Source organism: Tiliqua scincoides, chromosome 2 (assembly GCF_035046505.1).
Source record: "Tiliqua scincoides isolate rTilSci1 chromosome 2, rTilSci1.hap2, whole genome shotgun sequence".
NCBI lineage: Eukaryota > Metazoa > Chordata > Lepidosauria > Squamata > Scincidae > Tiliqua > Tiliqua scincoides.
In genome coordinates this window covers 221,356,718-221,377,189 of record NC_089822.1, presented here as the reverse complement: position 1 = coordinate 221,377,189, position 20,472 = coordinate 221,356,718, and the positions used below count along the sequence as shown (strand labels likewise).

Genomic DNA, 20,472 nt, shown 5'->3' with positions numbered 1-20,472 from the left:
TTGTGTCTGGAGGGTGTTCTGAGGGCCACGGAAGTTGAATGAATGAGCCCAACCTTATTCACTCATCTAAGTTCCATCTCTAATTTATTTATTTAAATTTTATATTTAAATTTTTTTTCTGGCCCTCAGCACCACACCAGATATTTGATGCGGCCCTCTGACCAAAAAGTTTGGAGACCCCTGATCTATAGAATCAGGAGGCCAGATGATAGCACAAAGTTTTCAGAGTCCCTAGACTATAGGTGACACAGAGGTATTAAAAAGTTACATAATCAAGGACGTTCTGTAATCAACCTTTGGCTACGTGAGATAATAAAGCATGAATCTTGCTGCCATTCTTATTCTTAGATAGACACACAGTTTATATAAGGTGCAATATTACACTGTAGGTCATACCATTTTCCCAGGTAGTCCAGGTTCCCCATCTGTTCCTGGGACTCCATCTCTTCCTGGTACACCTGGTTTTCCAGGCTCACCCTAAAACATAGAGTTAAATAGCTGGAATTAGGGTGTGCATGTATTCACACTCCTGACAATACTCTCTATAATTAAAGAAATCTTTCTTTCTCTCTTTTTTTCTTTCAAAAAACAAAAACTAGACATTTAGAGCCCAATCCTAAGCATGTCTACTCAGAAGTAAGTCCCATTATAGTCAATAGGGCTTGCTCCTAGGTAAATGTGAATAGGATTTTAGCCCCAGATGCCTGGCCAGCATGGTGGCTGCAGAGCTTATTACATTTTGGTTCAGATCACTGGTTATCTGACTCCATCCTACACTGATCTTAGTTAAAGAAACCAACCACAAGAACACCAGAGAGTGGATATACCAGTGGGGATGTACCAATTTCATCAAAAGCATCAGAGTCAGGCCCATTTGAAGAGAGCCATTCTGTTCTATTTAGCAGATGCAAAGCAAACTTACCACTTGTCCTGGTAATCCTGGAGGGCCCTGTGGACCCTGAAAAGGAACAGACACAAGAAGACATCAAAAGTGACAAGGATGGAACCATGAATCTATCAACCCAATCCTCTAATAGTTCCCAATGTAGAGAAGCACAGTCACTACCTACCACAAGCCCAGGTGGTCCAGGTGGACCTGGAAGTCCAACATTCCCTTGGGGGCCTGGTAAACCCTACAACAAAGAGAAGAAAAAAAACTCTGATTAAAGTTACCTACTGACACTCAGTTGGGCAGATGGTGTGGAATTCCCAGTCACTGGACCTTTCCAAGAATCTGGAAGTTCCAACTTTCAGAAAGGTAGGTCCCATGAAACTCATGAGTGCCTTAAAATAACTGGTATTGGGCCAGAATGCTCTGTGCCAGCAGCCTTTGTGGGGTGGGGAGCAAAACTGAGAGATATTTACCCGGATGCTGGAACCAGGCTCTCCTGCATCTCCCTGTAAAAAGAAAAAAAACAAACACACCTCACTGATACTAACCTTTGTATGATGGAGACATAAATACCAATTACTTACATTTGTGCAAAAGAGAATATAGGCTAACCATCTGAGATAACAACAGGGTTTCTGAGTCAACATTTTAGAAAACAAGATAGTCTATCAGAATTCAGAGATGTATTTGTGGGTGTTCCACACAATGTGATAAATGGTTCTTCTGTGAAGTTTATGAAGTTGAGGAGGTCTACCAATCCCAAGAGTGTAAACATCTAGCTGCCATTTGCCTGGGAATGGAGAACGCTCTGCAAGCCCTGTAAAACTGTGGCACTTCTCTGGCAATCTTAGCAGGTCAAGATTTATACCTTTATTCCAGGGAGACCTTGTTTGCCTGAAGGGCCAACAGGACCCTGCAAAGGGGGAGGGGGGAGAGAGATAGAGAGATCTATTAAGCCAAGCACAGGAAAAATCTGAGCTAATTAAAAATTGTACACAGCACACTGACTTGTCATCTACCATTTTCTTGATCTTTATGTAAACGCACAACAAAGCAGGTCTGGCTCAGTGATGAGGTGAGGGTTGACAGTGGCAAAAAATCTCTTCTCTAGATTCCATGTATCTTTGGTAATGCACCATAATATTACCTTCTGAACTTAAGATATATCATCCTGAGAACCTTGATACAATGTAGTTTGAAGGAAACAACTATTGCCAGAAAAAGCATTCCACTCTGTCTAGGAGCCTTTTTCTCCTATTTGGAAAACAGCCTGAGAATTTATTTGGTTTTGGAACCATTTGTTCTACACTATATACCATTGTATCTAGATTTTCCTCTGCACAACAAACTAAACATCCAGTGTTATAACACTTCTCAAGTAAAAAGGCAATTCCTACTTACGGGAGGGCCTGGTGGTCCGGAATCTCCTTGGTTACCCTAGAAGAATGAAGAGACATGATCACTTCTGGATGCTGATCTGATTCCTCTCTCAGCATCCCAGGTTGGCTTTTTATGAACCTTGATCAGATACAGATGTATTGTAGATTTGCTAAGACATTGGTTCAAGTGAGATCTACGCAATTCTCACTCTGTGACATTAAGAATTATTCTCACAGTACTATAGGGGAAAGGAACTTGCATCCTAGATAATCTAGATTTTCAAGGAGGTGCAGATCACTAAGGAATTCAACAACAGGAAATAGCCAGACCAGTTGGGTTAAATGATTCTGACCAGTGGAATCCAAGTGCCACAGTCTCAAACACCATAGCCCTCCTAAGCAATGCAACTGTGGCTTTGAATACTAGTACACTGCAGCTAACGGGAACCTTGGGATAACCAACAGTAGCTCAGCTTCCCTTACCTTTCTTTCTGGAGAGCTCTCTGCTCAAGACAGTTCACAATCACTTTCATCACCAAATTTTCTTCCTGCCATCATTTTTTGGGCCTGTGCGTGCAGATTGATTATGTGCAGACTTTTATACATTTTGCAGCTATTTCTACAAAGCACAGCAGTACTTTTCAGAACTGCCATCATTGTGGAAAATGCTGCAAAGTATACCCCGTACACTTCCAGGTAACAACTCGTGTGGGCATGTGGTCACCCCATGAGTTTGGTTAATTGAAGCTGGAGCCAGGACCTTCCACTGCACAGTTACATGATGTTAGTTCTTGCAAGGAAAATTCAAATCAAGTTTTATAAATTTTTTTTCTCATGACGTTTTGCAAATATTTCAAAACAGATATTAAATCTAAGGTTCATTATCATGACCCCCCCCCCACCTTGAAAGATGAAGACAGGATTTGCTTTCTTCTAAATCTAGACCCTGCTTTAAACACTGTACCAAGGACCTCATGTTTTCTTTGCAAAAGTTACATATTGATTGTATGTGAAATGAGAAGAAGAGAACACCCTACAGACCATTATTAGCAAGAGGCATATTGCTGCATGCACAATGGGGCAGTTAAGATATAGGAAGGAGAGGAAAGAAGGAAGGGGGGGCACCTACCGGTTTGCCCAGAACTCCAGGGAACCCCTGCAAAGATCCAATGCAAAGATCCAGAGAGTTAGTGAGAGCCAGAGCAACCCCTCAAGCAAGCTTTGCTTGGTTTTTTGCTTCCCTCACAACATACTGCCAAGGTAGAGCTGCTGCAACTGCACTAAAAAAAAAGAGAGTGAACGAGCAAAGGAAGCCAACCATAGCCAATGACTCAGGCCTGCTGAGGCCTACCAAGGAAGATTACTTACAGCTGGGCCAGGTGAACCTCTAACACCCTGAGGACCCTAGATGGGAGGGAATGACACAACATAGAGACACATGAACCAGCAACACAAACACTGCATCATGGCAGGGAGGTTGCTTCTTGGCATCTGAAAGGCATGACAACCTGTTCTTGGTAGCATGGGGGATTTGAAGCTACTCTCATGTTCCCCAATGGACATTAGGAGAAATAGTCCTGCTCAGGTAGTTCTGAGCCTACTAGATATCAAGACAGATAAAATCTAGAGCAGTGGTTCTCAAACTGAGGGTCGGGATTCACTTGGTGGGTCGCGATCCAATTTCTGGTGGGTTGCGAGAAGCTGGCGGCAGCCATCTTGGAAGATGGCAAAGACCTAGGTGGCACCATTTTCGAAGTGGGCAAAGCCTGGGCGTTGCCATTTTAAGCTTCCCAGCATTGAGACGTAACTAAGAGCGGCTTGCACATGTGCAAAGAAAGCAGTATGCTGCTTTTCCCCAGAAACCCTTCCAGCTGGATCTCCCTCTGCACTTGGAGGCTTCCCTCAGGGGGGCCAATTGCGGAGTGCAGGCTTGGACTGCAGGCAAAGAAGGACCGGGAGAGATGTGGACAAGCCAGTCAGGCTTCTCCCCACCAACCTTTGTCACCTTGGCTGCCTTGATGGGATGGGCTGCCTCAGGGTTACAAGACAGAGCAGCTCCCCCCCCCCCTGCAGCTGGACTGGGCTGGAGAGTGTAGGCAGAGACCTGAACACAGGGCTTGGGTGAGTAGAGGCAGACCCCTGTGATCTCCCCTCTTGTGAGTCTGCCTTGAAAGCAGCATTGCTGCCGCCACCACCCCACTGCCGTTCTCGTCCTCTGCATCACAACCTCTCTCCCTCTCTGAAATCGCCTGGAAGCCATGATCCTTTCCTGCTCTGGCTAGCTCATCCTCTCTTTATACTTTTGCTGGGGTGAGGGGGGATCCCTGGTTGCCTGGCTGCCAAGAGAGCAGCCAGGAGGGAGGAGAGGAGGGAGGGCAAGCCTGGCATGTGGGGAGGGGGAGTACCAGCGAGAGTACACCCAGGGAGAGTGTTGCTCCCCCAGCCGCTTCTCTGATGTGCACCCTTCCCCTTTTCTTACTTCTGTCTTAGGCTGCAATTCTGTCTACTCTTACCTGGGAGTAAGCCCCATTGCCAATAATGGGAGTCAATTCTGAGTAGACATGCTTAGGCTTGGGGGAGATGAGGGGAAGCGTCCCTGCTTTTCTTTCTTCTGAGGGGGATTATTAACAGTATTTATATACCGCTTTTCAACTAAAACTTCACAAAGCGGTTTACAGAGAAAAATCAAATAACTAAATGGCTCCCTGTCCCAAAAGGGCTCACAATCTAAAAAGATGCCAAGGAATACCAGCAGACAGCCACTAGGACAGACAGTGCTGGGGTGAGGTGGGCCAGTTACTCTCCCCCTGCTAAAAAAGGAGCACCCACTTGAAAAAGTGCCTCTTACCCAATTAGCAGGGGATACTACTGTTTTTATTTCCTTTATTTACAAAAGCTCAAGCTACTTCTTGTATTGAGGTGCATGAGTAGGGTGCACTTGTTTCTGGCTGGTGCTGAGCACAGTATCAATAGCCACATCAATGTTTGTTAGTTTCAAGCGCAATACAAGAAGTAGCTTGAGATTTTGTAAATAAAGACAGAAATAAAAACAGTAGTAAACAAATACACAAATATTTTGTTCCAGATGTTTTATTTTTTGCTTGATAGCAATGGTAGCGAGGGCAAGGAGAACTGGAAGAAGCTTCTGAGCTGGAATACTGTCTCTTGTCATTTACAGTTTGAGTTTCTAGACAAGAACTTCCTGCTTGATGACATCACTTCCGGCTCTGACATAACAGTGATGTCACTTCCTGTTTGATGATGTCATTTCTGGCTATATCACTTCCAGGTTGCTGACATCACTTCCGGTGGGTCCCAGACAGATTGTCATTCTCAGAAGTGGGTCCCGGGCTAAAAAGGTTGAGAACCACTGATCTAGAGAATTTGGCCTGTTTGATACAACAGAGCATTCAACTGGGAGTCTTTCTATCATAAAAAGGGAAATACTTGGCATCGTAGAAAGTATACCATTTCCTATTGTCATGTCTAATATCTGGTTGCTTGATTGCTTTTTAAACATCTCGATATAGCAAAGCAGACAGGCTCCTGATCTCTCCATTACAGAGTAACCAGCCAACCATCACTAAACAAGAATTCTAGGCAGATCCTTCTTTCAGTTAGAACATGGCCTGTTTTGGTATCTTGGTGCCTGAAAAGGTGATATTATGTATGAAGAGCAAAAGGCACAACAGACTCTACTGTTCAGGAGTTCACTGTTCCACAAGATTATAGGACTGACAAAGAGGAACATAGAAATAGCTTGTTAATCATTTAAAAAAACCTCATACAGATCACAAATCAGATCATCACTGTGGGAATGAAGGGACATCACAAAGCGCCACACTAAGAAGGGTTCTAACGAGGTACAAAAGGAAAAAACATTGTGAACAGAATGTGCTTCTTCCCCCAGCCCTTCTCCCATAGACTTATACTGGCTTGTCAATGCTGAGTGAACACTGCTTGCCCTTTAAATAGGAGAATCGCTCTGTCACTCTCACTCAGGACTTGCTTTGCCTTAGGGATTCCACCCACATAAGTTCAGCCTAGCAGAAGCTACTGGTCTCCCTCTGCATCTACAGAGCAGGAAGGCTAAAGAAACTACAGATCCCTGTATGGCAGGTGGACAGCTTTGGGTTGAGAGGTGTGTTGCTGGAATGCTGGATTCTGCAGGAGCCCAGTGCTACTCAAGGATCACCTGTCTGGAAGCATCTCAGCCAGTCTGCCACACCTATAAAATCTTTCTCTTTGTACATCTTTCTTCCCCTACTCACCCCACTCAAATATCACATGCAACAATACTGAGGAGTCCTCTTTTTTACTTACCGCTTTTCCTTCAGGGCCAGGAAGGCCACGCTCTCCTGGCAAACCCTGCAGCAAAAAATGACAAAGTAAGCAGAAAGTAATTCAGGTACCAATGGCATCTTTATAGTTACCAGTGAAGTGCAGCATCAAATACTTGTCAGTGTGGAACATGCCTCCTTCACCAAAGCAAGGGGTGATTTCATTGCTAGCAAAAAAAGCAGCAACTCTGATTTCAGTGCTGCTTCCCTCACAGCAGCTGCCAACATTTCTGATATTGGTCCATCAGCAATACTCACTGGAAAGCCATCCCTGCCTTTCTCACCAGCTTCGCCTCTCTCTCCTTTCTGCCCAGTTTCACCCTGCAATTCAAAATAAACCATCTGGTGTCATGAAGGTAAGAAGGCAGCCCCACTGTGTCAAACCCCAACCCAAAAGCTGGTCCCCACCCAACTCTTCCATCACCCACTGAAAGATAGCTTGATTCCTGCTTTGTTTTCCCAGGGCCCATTACCTCTTCCTAAAGGTGAGTAGTTGGGATCCACCAAAAGCATAGAGGAGGTCAACACAGAGGAGCCCTTGCCCCCAGAGCAATGGTGGGTGTGAGGAGTTTAGGCTTGCTCATTCTAGAAGCAAACTCAAGAATAGTAAGGGGCTATAGCTCAGTGGCAGAGCACCATCTTGACATGCAGAAGGTCCAAGATTCAATACCTGATGTATCCAAAGGACCTTAGCCTGCAGACCTGGAGAGGTACTGCCAGTTAGTGCAGAGACAGTACTGAACTAGACAAACCAATTATCTGACTCAATAAAAGGAAGCTTCTTATGTAAACATGAAAAGTCATATTGCTGTTGCTGCGTTGTAAGCATTTATCTACGTTATGTTCCAGTGATTTTACAATATCACAAAATTATTATAAATCCTTTATACTGTTTCCTCTGCATTGTAACATAAATTCTTCCATTAAAAGTTTTACATTTCCCCCCTAAAATTTCTATCTTCCTTTGTCATACTGGGGAAAAAAAAAGGAAGAAGAGATTTTTTTCTCTGAACGTTATTTTTTCCCCCCTAACCCTTGCATCACTACCCTCAATTTACCCCCATTTTAAAGGAAGTTAAAAACCCCAGCTTCTGAACTCAGAACCCATCCTGAGGAATGGAGCAAGTAAGTGGGAGTAGAAGAAGCTCCTTTGAAATTGGGGGGAGGGGAGGGGAAAAAACCCATGACATAAAGTAGTGATTTTCAACCTTTTTCATCTCACGGCACACTGACAAGGCACTAAAATGGTCAAGGCACACCACCAGGTTTTTGACAATTGACATGGCACACCATGCTGCCAGTGGGGGCTCACATCTCCCATTGGCTCTATTAATAAATGACCTTCCCCCAAATTCCTGTGGCACACCTGTGGACTACTTGTGGCACACCAGTGTTGAAAATGGCTGATATAAAGCAAGTCAGGTTACATAGCTGAGTTCTGAGGGAAGAAAGAAATTGCAGCTCCCCTACAGATGGTGGTGGATGTGGTGGAAATGTGGCTTGAATGTATTCGGCTCTCCGTCTCTTACAGCCCAATCCTATCTGGGGTGGAACTTACAGTCCAGCAGCGAAATGCCCTTTGAAGCAATGTGAAAGCCAGGACACTGTTGCACACTTCTAGACAAATGCTGCAAGTGGTCAGAGGCGTAGCATGTGCACCAGTGGCCCCAAGAGGTTCCATAAGTGTTGATAATTTGGCAGTGGAGGTGAGGATTAGACTGGAAGGGATGGATCTCGGCAGCAAAGGTACACACCAAATCCTAACCCTTTTTGGTTGTGTCACCCTCACCATGAGATGCAGCAAGTGCTACATCAGTGCGTCTTCATTACTGTCAATAGTGGGGGACAGAATTGAGTTTTTCCATCTGTTACTGTTCCCTGTTTGGGTGGGGAAATAAACTAGTCCCTCTATGTCTCAGAGCTGCTGAGTTCTTCATGAAGCCAATGAAAAGAAAAAGCGAAAAAGAATCAAAAGCAAGACTTGCAGAAAAGAAGAGATTCCCCTCTTGCAAGCAGAGGCATAGAACAGACACAGGGACAGCTGGAGAGATGCAGGGATGGAAGACTTACTACACTCAGACCTTATCGCCTCTAGAGCCTTTCTCGCCATCTTCTCCTGGCTCTCCCTGCATGAGCGGAAAAAAAGAAAAAGAAATTGTTAGCTGCAGACCTGAAGAACCAGAATGGGCTAAGGTTTTAGTCAGTTCATTTTCGACTACCAAAACATATTTTCTCATGATCTGCAATGCCCATGTAGCAGCTAATGTCATCATATAAACCCTATACTGCTGCCTTGCCCCCCCCCCAAGATAAATCACAGCTTGTTTCAACCAAGCTGATAAATCAGCTTGTTTCAACCAATCTCAGATCCTGTTACAGTTTGAAGGGCTGTCCAGTTTGCAAAACAGAGAATTAAATGCCACTTCTCATCAGTATTATCCATTATCAAAGAGCTACTTGATGTAGCACTGAAATATCTAAAACTCCTGAGGAGTGTGCTATAATGTCCATTCAAATGGAAAAAAGAAGCAATGATAAGAAGGTGGCATATAATTCTAAAAATTCATAAACGAATCTAACAAGGGTGCCATCTTCCAGCATCACTTAATGTTAATCTCAAAGGTTAGCATCTCAGATTCAATAGTCCTTGCTTTGACCAATGTGATTTCTACTGAGCTCTCCTGCTGAACCAACAGCCTTTTCCCAGCAACTTCCACCATGTAGAATATAAAAAAAAATTAAGGAAGACTGCAGGAAAAGGGGATTGTACACTTACCTTGCTTCCCTTGGGTCCTGCAGGCCCACGTTCTCCTGGTAACCCTGAGAGGTTCCCTTCCAATGTGCCTATCTGGAAAGACAGAAATAAATTTAAACCACTTGTAATGAATGCCTTGTAAACCCCCCCCCCCCATTTTCCTGTATTTTTCAAGATTTTTAACATGCCCGAAGCTCATGGGCAGGTTACGTAGCCTAGAAAGCTGCTGAGTCATCATCTGGCAGGCAGCCTTTATCCTTTGTGTGAAACTCCATTATTAGAGAGAGAACACCTGGGTTTGTGTAGTGGGCTTCTTTTCTTGTCTGGGAATGGCTACCCCCCCCCCCCACAAGCATATGTTTAGTGATTGGGCAGCCAAAGCTTTCCATCTAGGTCAAAGGGATGGAATGACAAAGAAGGTTCCACTTCTCTAGTCAGGTAATTTGATGTCAACAACAAAGCAAAGTTATATATTTCTCAGCACACAGGAAGTGTTTGTTGTTCTTTGCTAGTAGCCTGAGTGACCCATTTGTTAGGAGCTCAGAAAGGAGCAACCACTTGCTCACCAGCAGGTACAAGGACTGGGGATTCTTTGAGCAATGTAAGTACGTTAAGCCAGGAACTTTTTTTTGCTTTGCTTGCTAAGTGACTCCAACTAGTATGCAAAGTTCTGTAGGTCTAACCATTTGTGCGGGGGGGGGGGGGGGGTAATGTAAGCTGAGAGTTTTGAGTAGCATTTCAGGTCCATCGTCCGGGCACTAATGTTTACTGCATCCACTATTCTTTGCACTTTCCAGACTAGCTCAGACAATTTCCATCAGCCTGCTTGTACTTTTACTACCTGCCTGCCCATCCCAGCCCCATTTCATTTAATTCCCTTTTATTTTGGAATTTATTAGAACTCCAAAATACATTTTGGGTCTGCCTAGTTCATTTCAAGGACAGTTTTGGGTGCAGTCCTAACCCCTTATGTCAGTGCTTTCCAGCACTGACATAAGGGCAATGCAGCTCTGAGGTAAGGGAGCAAACATTCCCTTGCTATGAGGAGGCCTCTGTGAGTGACACCCAACTGCAGGATGCAGCACGCGTCCCATTGGCACCCCTATGCCAGTGCTGGAAAGCACTGACATAAGGGGATAGGATTGCACCCTAAGTACATTGTTAAACCTCTTTGCACTATAGAAAATACTGTGGGTTTGATTTTAAATAAACTCTGGGTTCAGTGCTATCCTGAGAGGGTTTTTTTTTCCTAGATGACCTGTTCTAACTTACTGTGAGTTCAGCAACTTTGTATAGGTTTAGAAAGGAAATGTTTAGGGCTGAACTCACCCTGGGGCCTGGTGGTCCTGCTGGGCCTGGTAAGCCATCTCTGCCCTGGAGACAAAAAATATAGAATGAGGATCAAATATATTATTGATTTGTTAGAGAGGTGACCTAATTCCTATTCATCTTAAGTGAGGCAAGACAACATACTTTCTGTAACTCCTAGATACAAGGAAATTCATGAAGAATATGAAGAAACAGGTATGTACTATCGAGGACTAGTACACTTTACACTCAAAATGCTTGTAACAGAGCTCTGCTATTGTGTATTTTTTTTTTTAAAGCAACTTCGGGACAAGGGAATTTAGAGTAGAAAGCAGTGGAGAGAGGGAGATGTAAACCTTTTCCTGCTTGCTGATGTTCTTTTCCAAATTGTGACTTAGCTAGCCCAACAGGGCTCCAAACTGAAAATGAGCTGGTGGCTTTGAATGCTTATTGCTATGAATCCTCTAATTTCATTTATCTGTAGATTGGGGGTTGTTTTACAATGTGTTACTTTGGTGTATGTCACTTTGGTGACTTCTAAAAGTCACCAAAGTGACATACACCAAAGTAACACATTGTAAAACTACTTGCTCCAGAAAACTACTTGCTCCAGAGGAGGACAGGAAAGATTCTGTAGGCCAGTGGTGCCCACGTGCAGCCTCCAGCCATTTGTGCCAGTATGCCCAGCCCACATTAACAATGGAGCAACCTTTGCGCCATCATTCTGGGCCTTATGGCGGCAGATTATGAGAACTGCTACTGAAAGGCCCAGATGAGACTGGATCATAAGAGTGTCAGGAAACATTAACCTCAGTTATAATAAGGACAACGCCACCAGTACCTTCTGAGATGCTTCTGCCACCCTTCTGTGCCGATTAACCTCTAGGAAGCTGCTCCACTATTTCTAATTGTTTTAGGGAGTGAGGATCACTGGAAAGGTATATATAGAATTTGATGAAGTATCTACCTTGCCCTTCACACGACAGGAAGGAAATGTAGTCTGATCTCTAACAGGGTATCTGATTTATAACTATTTGCGAATACCAGCTTTCACTCACTAAATCATGAATGTATGAGTATGTCCACCCCCAAGGATGAGTTACAGGTGCTCTGATAGAGTAAGATTGACAACCCAGCATGATAACCAACAGCTGTAACAATCACATTAAACACTTAGCTAATGATCGCATAGCACGACTCACCTGCTCCCCTCGATCACCCTTCTCACCCCGATCACCCTGAAATGAAAAGTTTTAAAAATAGATGAGTAAACCTCCATCTCCAGCACCGCAGTGTAAAGTTACACTACTCTTTTTTGATTTCCACAACCTTTCCAGATAATCTGAACACTGTACAGTTTTATTGCTGCTGTGGGTTAAGTTTATTGTGAATGTTGACTCCTTGCTTTATTTTGGTTTTCTTGAGTAGTGTGTTATAGTTTTTTAAACTGCCTTTCATTTTTCGAAAGCTTTGGCAGCAATGTTTAAAATAAAGTGAGAAGTTCAGAATATTACCCCAGAATAATCCCATATTAAGTGCCTCCCTGCAATCATACCAAGATCACCAGAATTTGACAGAATCAAAAAATGCCATCCCTGGAGGGTTTGACCAAGGTTATTTAGAGCCTCCTGAACTTATCTGGTACCTTCCCAATGAGCAGCCACCATTTCCCTTCCTACCTTTGACTGTACTCACCTTCTCTCCTGGCCTGCCAGCTTCCCCAAGTTCTCCAGCCCGACCTGGCAGCCCAGGAATTCCAGGTTTTCCAGGCTCTCCAGGCTTGCCAGGTGGCCCTTCTGGTCCTCGCTCTCCAATGGCACGTCCTACTGGACCCTGTGGGCCTGGTGGACCATCACTACCTTTATCTCCCTTTGCTCCTCTCTCTCCAGGAAACCCTATAAGACCCTGCAAAAAAACACAGTACAACACTGGGTGGCTTCAGACCAGCTTTCCCTACACCGCATACACAGAGATGTAACCATTCGATGTGCCAAATGCTGCTCACCATGAAGTCTGGTAATGACACTGTTTTGGGAATTTGGCTCCTTCTCTAGGAGAATTGACTAGCAGGGCAGAATGGCTACAGCCACTTTCCTTGGCTAATCCTCAGTGTCTGGAAGCTGAATTTTGGATTCTCACCCTAAAAGCCAGCTATGAAACTGACATCTCACCTTGGAATTTAAATGTTTTGTTGTACAAACAGTTTTTTTGTTTTGAAACAAACAGATTGTACAAACAATCTTTTTTCCTGCATTGTTGTTGAGAAACTGTTGCATAATCAACATGTAGTCTGAATGATGCAAATTCTAATCGGAATTTGTTTTTCTCTACCCAGCCCAAATCCGAATGCAGATCCACTGAGAAGGGGTTAGGACAATGTCTAGGTGAGCTTAATTATACTGATTTTAGAAGTTTATTTGTATGCCTCATCATACATGAAAAACTTTTCCCAACCTAGACCATCAGAAAGGACCTTGGACTACACCTCAGACTCACTTCTTTGCCTGGTGATCCTTTTCCACCTGAATCCCCTTTGTCACCCTTTGCACCTTTCAAGCGGCCTGGGACTGGCAGGAATGGATCAGAACTCCCATCATAGGAACCAGTGATCTCTCGAAGTATGGCAATCTGTGAGAGATGGCGAATGCAATAAGAAGAGGCAGAATATGTCTACTATCAGTCCAGAAGAGTACAGAGAACCACCCAGTAGCTTCTGAGACTCCTAGAGGGTGAAAAAATCTGTCCAGCCCTTATGGTAAGTGCCTATATACAGGAAAACAGATTATAAATAACAGGTTCACTTAAACTACAATGTCAGAAATATTGGGAACCTATATATGCATAATATAATTCATTATAGTATATCCAGAACGTGCCTTGTCTGAACAAAAAATTCAAGGCCAATTTCATCTTCTCCCCCTTCCTGGGGGAGCTCTACCTCCATGGGATTTGCTGCCCCAAGTGACATACTAGCCAGTACACTAGACATGATTTTAGGGGGGCCCCTTTTATTGTGTCCATTTATGGTGTCAGTCGTGTGGGTTCTTCCTTCCCTTTGGGATCTCTTCAACTCTCCTCCTAGCTGGACACTTTGGCTAGGGGTAACTCAAATGGAAGTAGGTCTCCTATACTGCAGCCCAAGATAGTGTCTTTGGGGGCACCTGAAGCCCTGCCTGAGATTGGACTTATCTGACCCAGGGGGAGGCCTGCCCAGCGGGCACAGGACCAGGTGCAGGCCAAGAGAGCCTGGGAATACCTCAGTGGGGCAGGTATGGGCCATCGGCCCACCAAACATACCTGTAAGCAAGGGGGTGGATGAGGAGTAGCAATGCACGGCAAGTGCCTGCAGCTTCCCAGCTTCCCAGGACAGCAAGTTTAGGATCCAGAAAGTGACCATGCTGTGTGGGTGGAATGGGGGATAGACCCAACCAAAGCCAGTGGAATATAAAGACAGGACCCAGGGATGAGAGAGGGCTGTCTGAAGGCTAGCCTGTAAGCAGGATCCAGAAACCCATGCTGGTAAAAGCCCTCAGGTGGAGGAGTAGGGTGCTGAAAACCCTTCCTCACCTCTGCTGTGAGGCCTGTGGGAAAAAATGGAAAAGAGCCCAAGGAGGAGAAGTGGGGCCCCAACAGACTTCCATAAATAGCCTCCCCAGTGGACTGACTGAGATCCAGTAGGTGGGCAGGGGCAGGAGCACCTGCACTCCCCCCCCCCAAGTCTCAACAAGCCCCAGGGTACCTGTTGTGTTCTAGTCCCTCTAGTTTGGGTCTGGCTTCCTGGGGTTTTGCTGTCTGGCTCTCCCTCAGGTATACAGCAGCCAAAGCCAACAATGTGCTGTTGCACCCATGCTCCTGTATAGGCCTCCTTCTAGCTGCCCCAGGCAGCGCATTTCTCTTTCTCTCCTGCGTCTTTTCATTCCTTCACTCTCCCCACAGCTCCCTCCATCTCCTTTCCTAGATCTTCTTTCTCTGCCCCTCCATCCAGTTCCCTTCTGTAGTTTTCCTCTCTACTTTCTCTCCTTCCTATTCTGACTCTGCTTCTCCTTCTTCCTTTGTTTGTCTCTCCCTCTGAGCCAAGCCAGAAGTCCCTCTTGTGAACTGAGTATAGGCCCAGCCCTTCTCAGCCAGGTGTTGCCTATCTTTTGCTCCACCTGACCTAACACAGATGAATACTGGCCACCTCACTCCTGCCTCTCCGTGGGCAGGGCCAGTTGCTCCCTCCCAACCATCCAGCAGAATTGCCAGAGCTGCCCACCCTAGCTGCTGGGTGGGATCACATGGGTAGCCACCCAGCTGATCCATGGAGCCCTACAAGCTTCTGCTCTGCCAAGCAGAAAGGTCTTGCCCTCTCTGCCCAGCCTCTTGAGAGTTGGATAGGTTCATAAGGGAAAAGATGGTCCGTAAAGTGTCCTATTTTTAGGTTATTATGGGCTTTAAAAGTTAACACTTTTAAAGATTAATGCCAGAATTTTGAATTGAAACATTTTCTGGAAACATTTTCTTCCATCTGCCTCATTATTCACTAGCAAAGATAGGAGCCATGAATGATGCTCCTCACAAGCATAGCCTGAATATAGGCTGCTAGAAATGATTGCTAATTCATACCTTGATACCGTGGCTTTCTAGTGCACGTTCAATATTCTAGACAATGCAAAGAGAAAAACCATAAGCAACACATGAAACATAAATATTAAACATAAAAATGTCTACTCTGTGTCTTCCAGGAGGGTACTGCCACCCTCCTACCTCTGTTTCTACTGCTTCCATTAGGTGCTGATCAGCCCTATTGTGACATCCCAATAGAGCACAGTGAGGTCACCAAGAAGTCATAGCAGAAACACACAATGCATATGGGGCAACACAGTCTTCCTTACGTAGGGCAGGTCCTTTACTGTGCCAAGTCCATCCCTGATTGATTTTTCTGACACCATGTCTACATATTCATTGTTCTCTGAAGGGAATTCCATGACATACAGAAAGTTGAACGGGTGAAGTTAGTGCTGCAGAGCCAGGATGGGGACAGCAAACATGGCAGCCTGCTGCTATCTAACCTCCCTATCTTCTATTACAGAAGGATTTTTACATAAGTGTGTTTGGTCTCCAAATGGAGAACAAACTGGAGAAACATGCCAATACATGCTAATTATGTGCAAGGCAGAGAAATGTCACATAGACCTGAAAGAGTACCTGGTCTAATCACCTGCCCAAAGGCAGGAACCCTCCACCCACATTAACCAATCTTACTATGGTGGGCCACTTGTAGAGAGCAGATATCTGCACCTGAGGACCCAAGATAGCTACCATGACTCAAGCAGACAAGTCATGCACAGATCCAGGGGAAGACAAATCCTGCAGTGGTCTACAGCCAACTGAACCCGGCAAAACAATCCTTCTCTTGCCTTCTCTTCCAGGTGAAATAATGTGCCTGATAACTCACCGGTGTTGTCCCAGGCTCACCTCGCAGCCCAGCATCCCCAGGTCTCCCCTAAACAAGTGAGAAAAGAAAACAAGCACAGAACAAGACTCACTGCATGTCCACATACTGCACATGTGTGGAACCCTCACTTCCAGGTTTAGTTCAACTATATTTTTAATACAGAGGTGGAGAAGTGGTTTCGTATTGCTCTAGAACAGGTTTGGCAGGCCATTATTTTTGTGTTTGAATTCCAACAGATTTCTAGATTAGATGCCAGAATCCAATGAATTTCAGGGTATTTGCCTTACATGATGAAATAGCCAAAATGGCCACTGCATTGTACAGAGGCTTCTAGTGCACTGCACATGTCAATGACATCACAGATCTGTATTGCTACATGGGTATGCACAGCATAGCCTAGCACTGCCCAGGGATTACAGGTCGCACCACAGATTTGATTCACCCCTGATACCAGGGGTCCACCATTTAATGCTCTTAGCAAGGAAAAAAAGCAACAAAATCCCATTTCCTACCTTCGTGCTGTTAAATAATTATAATTTCATTCCTCTAGATCAGTGTTTCTCAACTGTGGATCAGGACCCACTAGCCAATTTCAGGTGGGTCCCCATTCATTTCAATATTTTATTTTTAATGTATTAGACTTGATGCTGAATGTGACCGCATTTGGGGAAATGTTACAGACCTGTACTTTTAACAGGCTACTATGTATATGCTTTTAACAATAATAGTAAATGGGACTTACACCTGGGTAAGTGTGGGTAGAATTGTAGCCTAGAATTGTTAAAAATTTTACTGCTTGATGACATCACTTCCAGTGGGTCCTGACAGATTCTCATTATATAAAGTGGGTCCCGGCGCTAAACGTGTGAGAACCACAGCTCTAGATCAGGGGTCTCCAAACCCCGGGCAGGGGGCCAGATGCGGCCCGCAGCAAGCCTCTTTCTGGCCAGCGGCCAACCTCGTCGCCTGATAACCTCTGGCCCACTCAACTGAACATGACCAGAACTGTGCTCTGATTGCGCCTGGAGGGTGTTCTGAGGGCCAGAGATTAAATGAATGAACCCATTCATTCATTCATTCACTCATCTAAGTTCCATCTCCAATTTATTTATTTAAATTTTATATTTAAATTTTTTTCCTGGCCCTCAACACCACGCTAGATATCTGATGCAGCCCTCTGGCCAAAAAGTTTGGAGACCCCTGCTCTAGATTCATTATTCACCCCATCTAGAACCTAGCCACCCCACCTGGCTGAATGCAGTATACTACCAATGCATTCTGGGGCAACAATGGAGGAGCAAAAAACCTGGAAGTGAGTCTTTAAAGCTATTTTTCCACTGATGTGGTATCCACTGATTTTTTTTAACCACTGAGGGTTCCGGAACAAAACCCCAGTGGATAACAAGGCATGACCTGTAACTGCAACCCACTGAATCTACCAATGGATTTCAGTAAAATCTAGTTCCAGTGTGCTTTGGATTCCACTGAAGTCCATTCTAACCCGAGGACTTCTGGAGATCTGCATATATAATCACAGTTTTATATTATATTATGCATGGAAAGAGGAGGGGAAAATGTCCATATTATGAATGGAAAGAGGAGAGAAAAATCACTGCTACTGGTGGGCTCTTCACAAACTGCATGCGACCACAACAAAATAGGGTTCTCACAAGACTAAGGGCATAATTCTATGCTCGTTTACTCAGAAATAAGTCCCACTGCGTTCAGTGGGGTTTACTCCAGGAAAGTGTGTACAGGCATGCCCCATTCTGGAACCCCCTGTGGTTAACTGAAACTGTGGATACTGGCAAATGCCCCCCCTACCCTTGCCTCTGGAGGGTCTCTGAGCCCAGCAGTAACGAACGAACGGACGGACAGACGGACGGACGGACGGACGGACACTACTTGTGGTTTCTCTATGAAACCAGAAGTGATATTTCTAATGGCTTAGAAGGCATTTAAAATGTTGCTTCCAGTTTCACAGAGAAACTGGAACTAGCTGTTTGAACTGTTGGGCTCAGAGGACCCTAGGGGCAGGGGTGTTCACCAGTACCCATGGTTTCAGTTAACCGTGGGGTTCCAGAACGGAAATCCCCATGGATACTGGGGAACGCCTATACAAACTTTCTCAGTTCTCCTTCCTCCAGAGGGTGGGGGCTTGCTGGTATCCGTGGTTTCAGTTAACCAGAGGGGGCGCAGATGGATCGCGCAAGGGGGGGGAGCACGTTTGGGAAGAGCCCCATGGACCCAATTTGCAGGGAAGTGAATCTGCGGATAAAGGATCTGCATTTATGGGGGGCCTATGTAGAGGATTCCAGCTTGAGTGTGGTCCAATGAGTGGTCTTTCCATAAATGGTAACAAAGACCTGGGGTGGGGTGTATTCTGTATCACAGGGTGCCTTTTGGCACTGACAGAACTCACTTGCTCTCCTTTAGATCCAGTTTCCCCTCTTTCTCCCTGAAAGAGAATGAGCATGAATAGTCAGTGAATAAGTACTGCAGGACAAAATTCAGCCCCGACTCCAGAAGAAGTGCATCTTGTGTCCCAGGCACTGGAGCTATGCAAGGTGGACTATGGCTTGCAGGAGCATATTCAGATGGTGTGTGATATTATGCCTCCGCCACAGGCACCTCATCAATTTCTACCCACCTCCAGCCTGTCTGATAAAAGTGGCAGTAGGAGAATACTATTCCATTCATTGGAGTCATCCCTTTCAGGGTTGAACTTTCACATTCTAGGGATCTGGCAACCATCTCCCTTTCATCAGGGAGAGCTTAGTTGCCACAGAGGCAGAGCTGAGAGCTGCATTGCTTTAGCTGACTTGCTTACTGCATCAAATCTGGTGCTCAAATGGAGCAGAAGACTTTGCTTACCTTTTGTCCTGAAAGTCCAGGGAGGCCAGGAATGCTCTGAAAACAGCAAGATACAGTCATTAAGTCAGGACAGAGAAGTATGTTAATCCCTAATCAAGTGAGCTGTGCCAGGACTCTCAGAGTAAGGGATCACTATGTGCATTCCTGACAAGATCTAAGCTATCTTCTCTGCTAAACTAGAGATTAGAGATGATATAGATTAGATTACAGGGCTTCAGATTCTGTTAATGGTTAAAGCAACCCTCACAGGATGCGTTTCCAACACTGATTCCAGTGTCTGCTTTATAAAGCTTTGCAACATAGTGTTGCTTTGTATTGATGCAACATGGTTTTCAAATCCAAGACCACTGCTCCTGTTATCCGCTTAACTTCTCCAGTGGTTCTGTTAAATTCCATTGAGATTATAAGAAAAACAGTGTCATGTATGTTAAGGAGGAACCCAGGAAAAGGAGGAGTCTAGAAAGCTGAGACCATCAGCTCATAACAACTCCAGCTGTTTTATTGCTTTATCTTTTTGTTGCTTTTGTAACAAGATTGCCTTGGTGGAAAAGATGTATATAAATGCTACAAATAAGTAAGGTATTGTATTTCTGTGGGGCGTTACCTACCTGGCCTGGTGGCCCCACTTGCCCAGGCATGCCAGGGACACCTGGTGGCCCTGGAGGGCCTGGAGGCCCAGTAGTTCCTCGGTCTCCTTTAGCACCTTCCCGACCCTGCCAACAAAAACACAACAAATGCAATTAGATAGAAGATATGAGATATAAGAAGCTGCCTTTTGTGCAATATGCCCAGGATATGCTTCTCAAGCAAACGTCTGTTCTAGCCTAGCCTGAGATCCTTTTTAAATGGAGATAACATCCTGGACTCTTATACACAGTACATGCAAATAATGACTACTGACAAGCTGGCTACATTCTCTCTCCAACTGCAATATTCGAAAGGGTTCCCAGAGCTCACTGGATGGCAAAAATTGTGGTAAAGCAAATCCATTTAAAAAACAATGTCCTTTTGCTCAGTGATTTAAAAACAGCCTTGCTGACCTTTGTAATGCATCAGGCAGAATCAGTCTCTCTCTGAGCATTTAGAAAGGCTTCACTCCTAGCAGCAGCGTTAGGAAAGAATGGAGGAAGTGATAATCACTTCCACTTAGCAGCATTCTTTTACCTGCTCAGTGGGAAAGGAAGGGTCACTTGCCTCGGAGTGAAGCTAAGCGCCTGGAGCGAGAATGATTGATGGTCCACCGGCTATCCCCTCCCACATTAACAAGGCTATTGTTAAAATGATTTTTTTTCCCTTTAGCTGACCCTTCTCATTGCGATAAAACCACAGGTGAAAAATCTGTGGATAATTAGGTTATACCTGTATTTTCTGCTATTGGCCAGAAATCTAGCTCAGACTCGCATCATGCTCTGTAGTTATGAGGCATATCAGTAGGGAAAAACAAACTGATATCTGGGGAAATATGAGATGGAGTAATATGTCTAGTT

The 20,472-nt window shown here is 44.8% G+C and overlaps 1 protein-coding gene across 1 annotated transcript in view; it reads right to left on the bottom strand.

Moving 5' to 3' along the window:
• Positions 1–20,472, bottom strand: part of COL7A1 (collagen type VII alpha 1 chain) — a 133,697-nt gene that overhangs the window by 32,903 nt on the left and 80,322 nt on the right. The window contains exons 65-80 of the mRNA XM_066612976.1: positions 19,594–19,698; positions 18,986–19,021; positions 18,534–18,569; positions 16,112–16,159; positions 15,280–15,315; positions 13,171–13,302; positions 12,370–12,579; positions 11,877–11,912; positions 10,696–10,740; positions 9,388–9,459; positions 8,693–8,737; positions 6,595–6,639; positions 1,366–1,398; positions 1,071–1,133; positions 923–958; positions 397–477 (exon numbers count right to left, since the gene is read on the bottom strand). Coding sequence (XP_066469073.1) covers positions 397–477; positions 923–958; positions 1,071–1,133; positions 1,366–1,398; positions 6,595–6,639; positions 8,693–8,737; positions 9,388–9,459; positions 10,696–10,740; positions 11,877–11,912; positions 12,370–12,579; positions 13,171–13,302; positions 15,280–15,315; positions 16,112–16,159; positions 18,534–18,569; positions 18,986–19,021; positions 19,594–19,698 — 1,059 coding nt within the window. The remainder of the gene's footprint in view (positions 1–396; positions 478–922; positions 959–1,070; positions 1,134–1,365; positions 1,399–6,594; positions 6,640–8,692; positions 8,738–9,387; positions 9,460–10,695; positions 10,741–11,876; positions 11,913–12,369; positions 12,580–13,170; positions 13,303–15,279; positions 15,316–16,111; positions 16,160–18,533; positions 18,570–18,985; positions 19,022–19,593; positions 19,699–20,472) is intronic.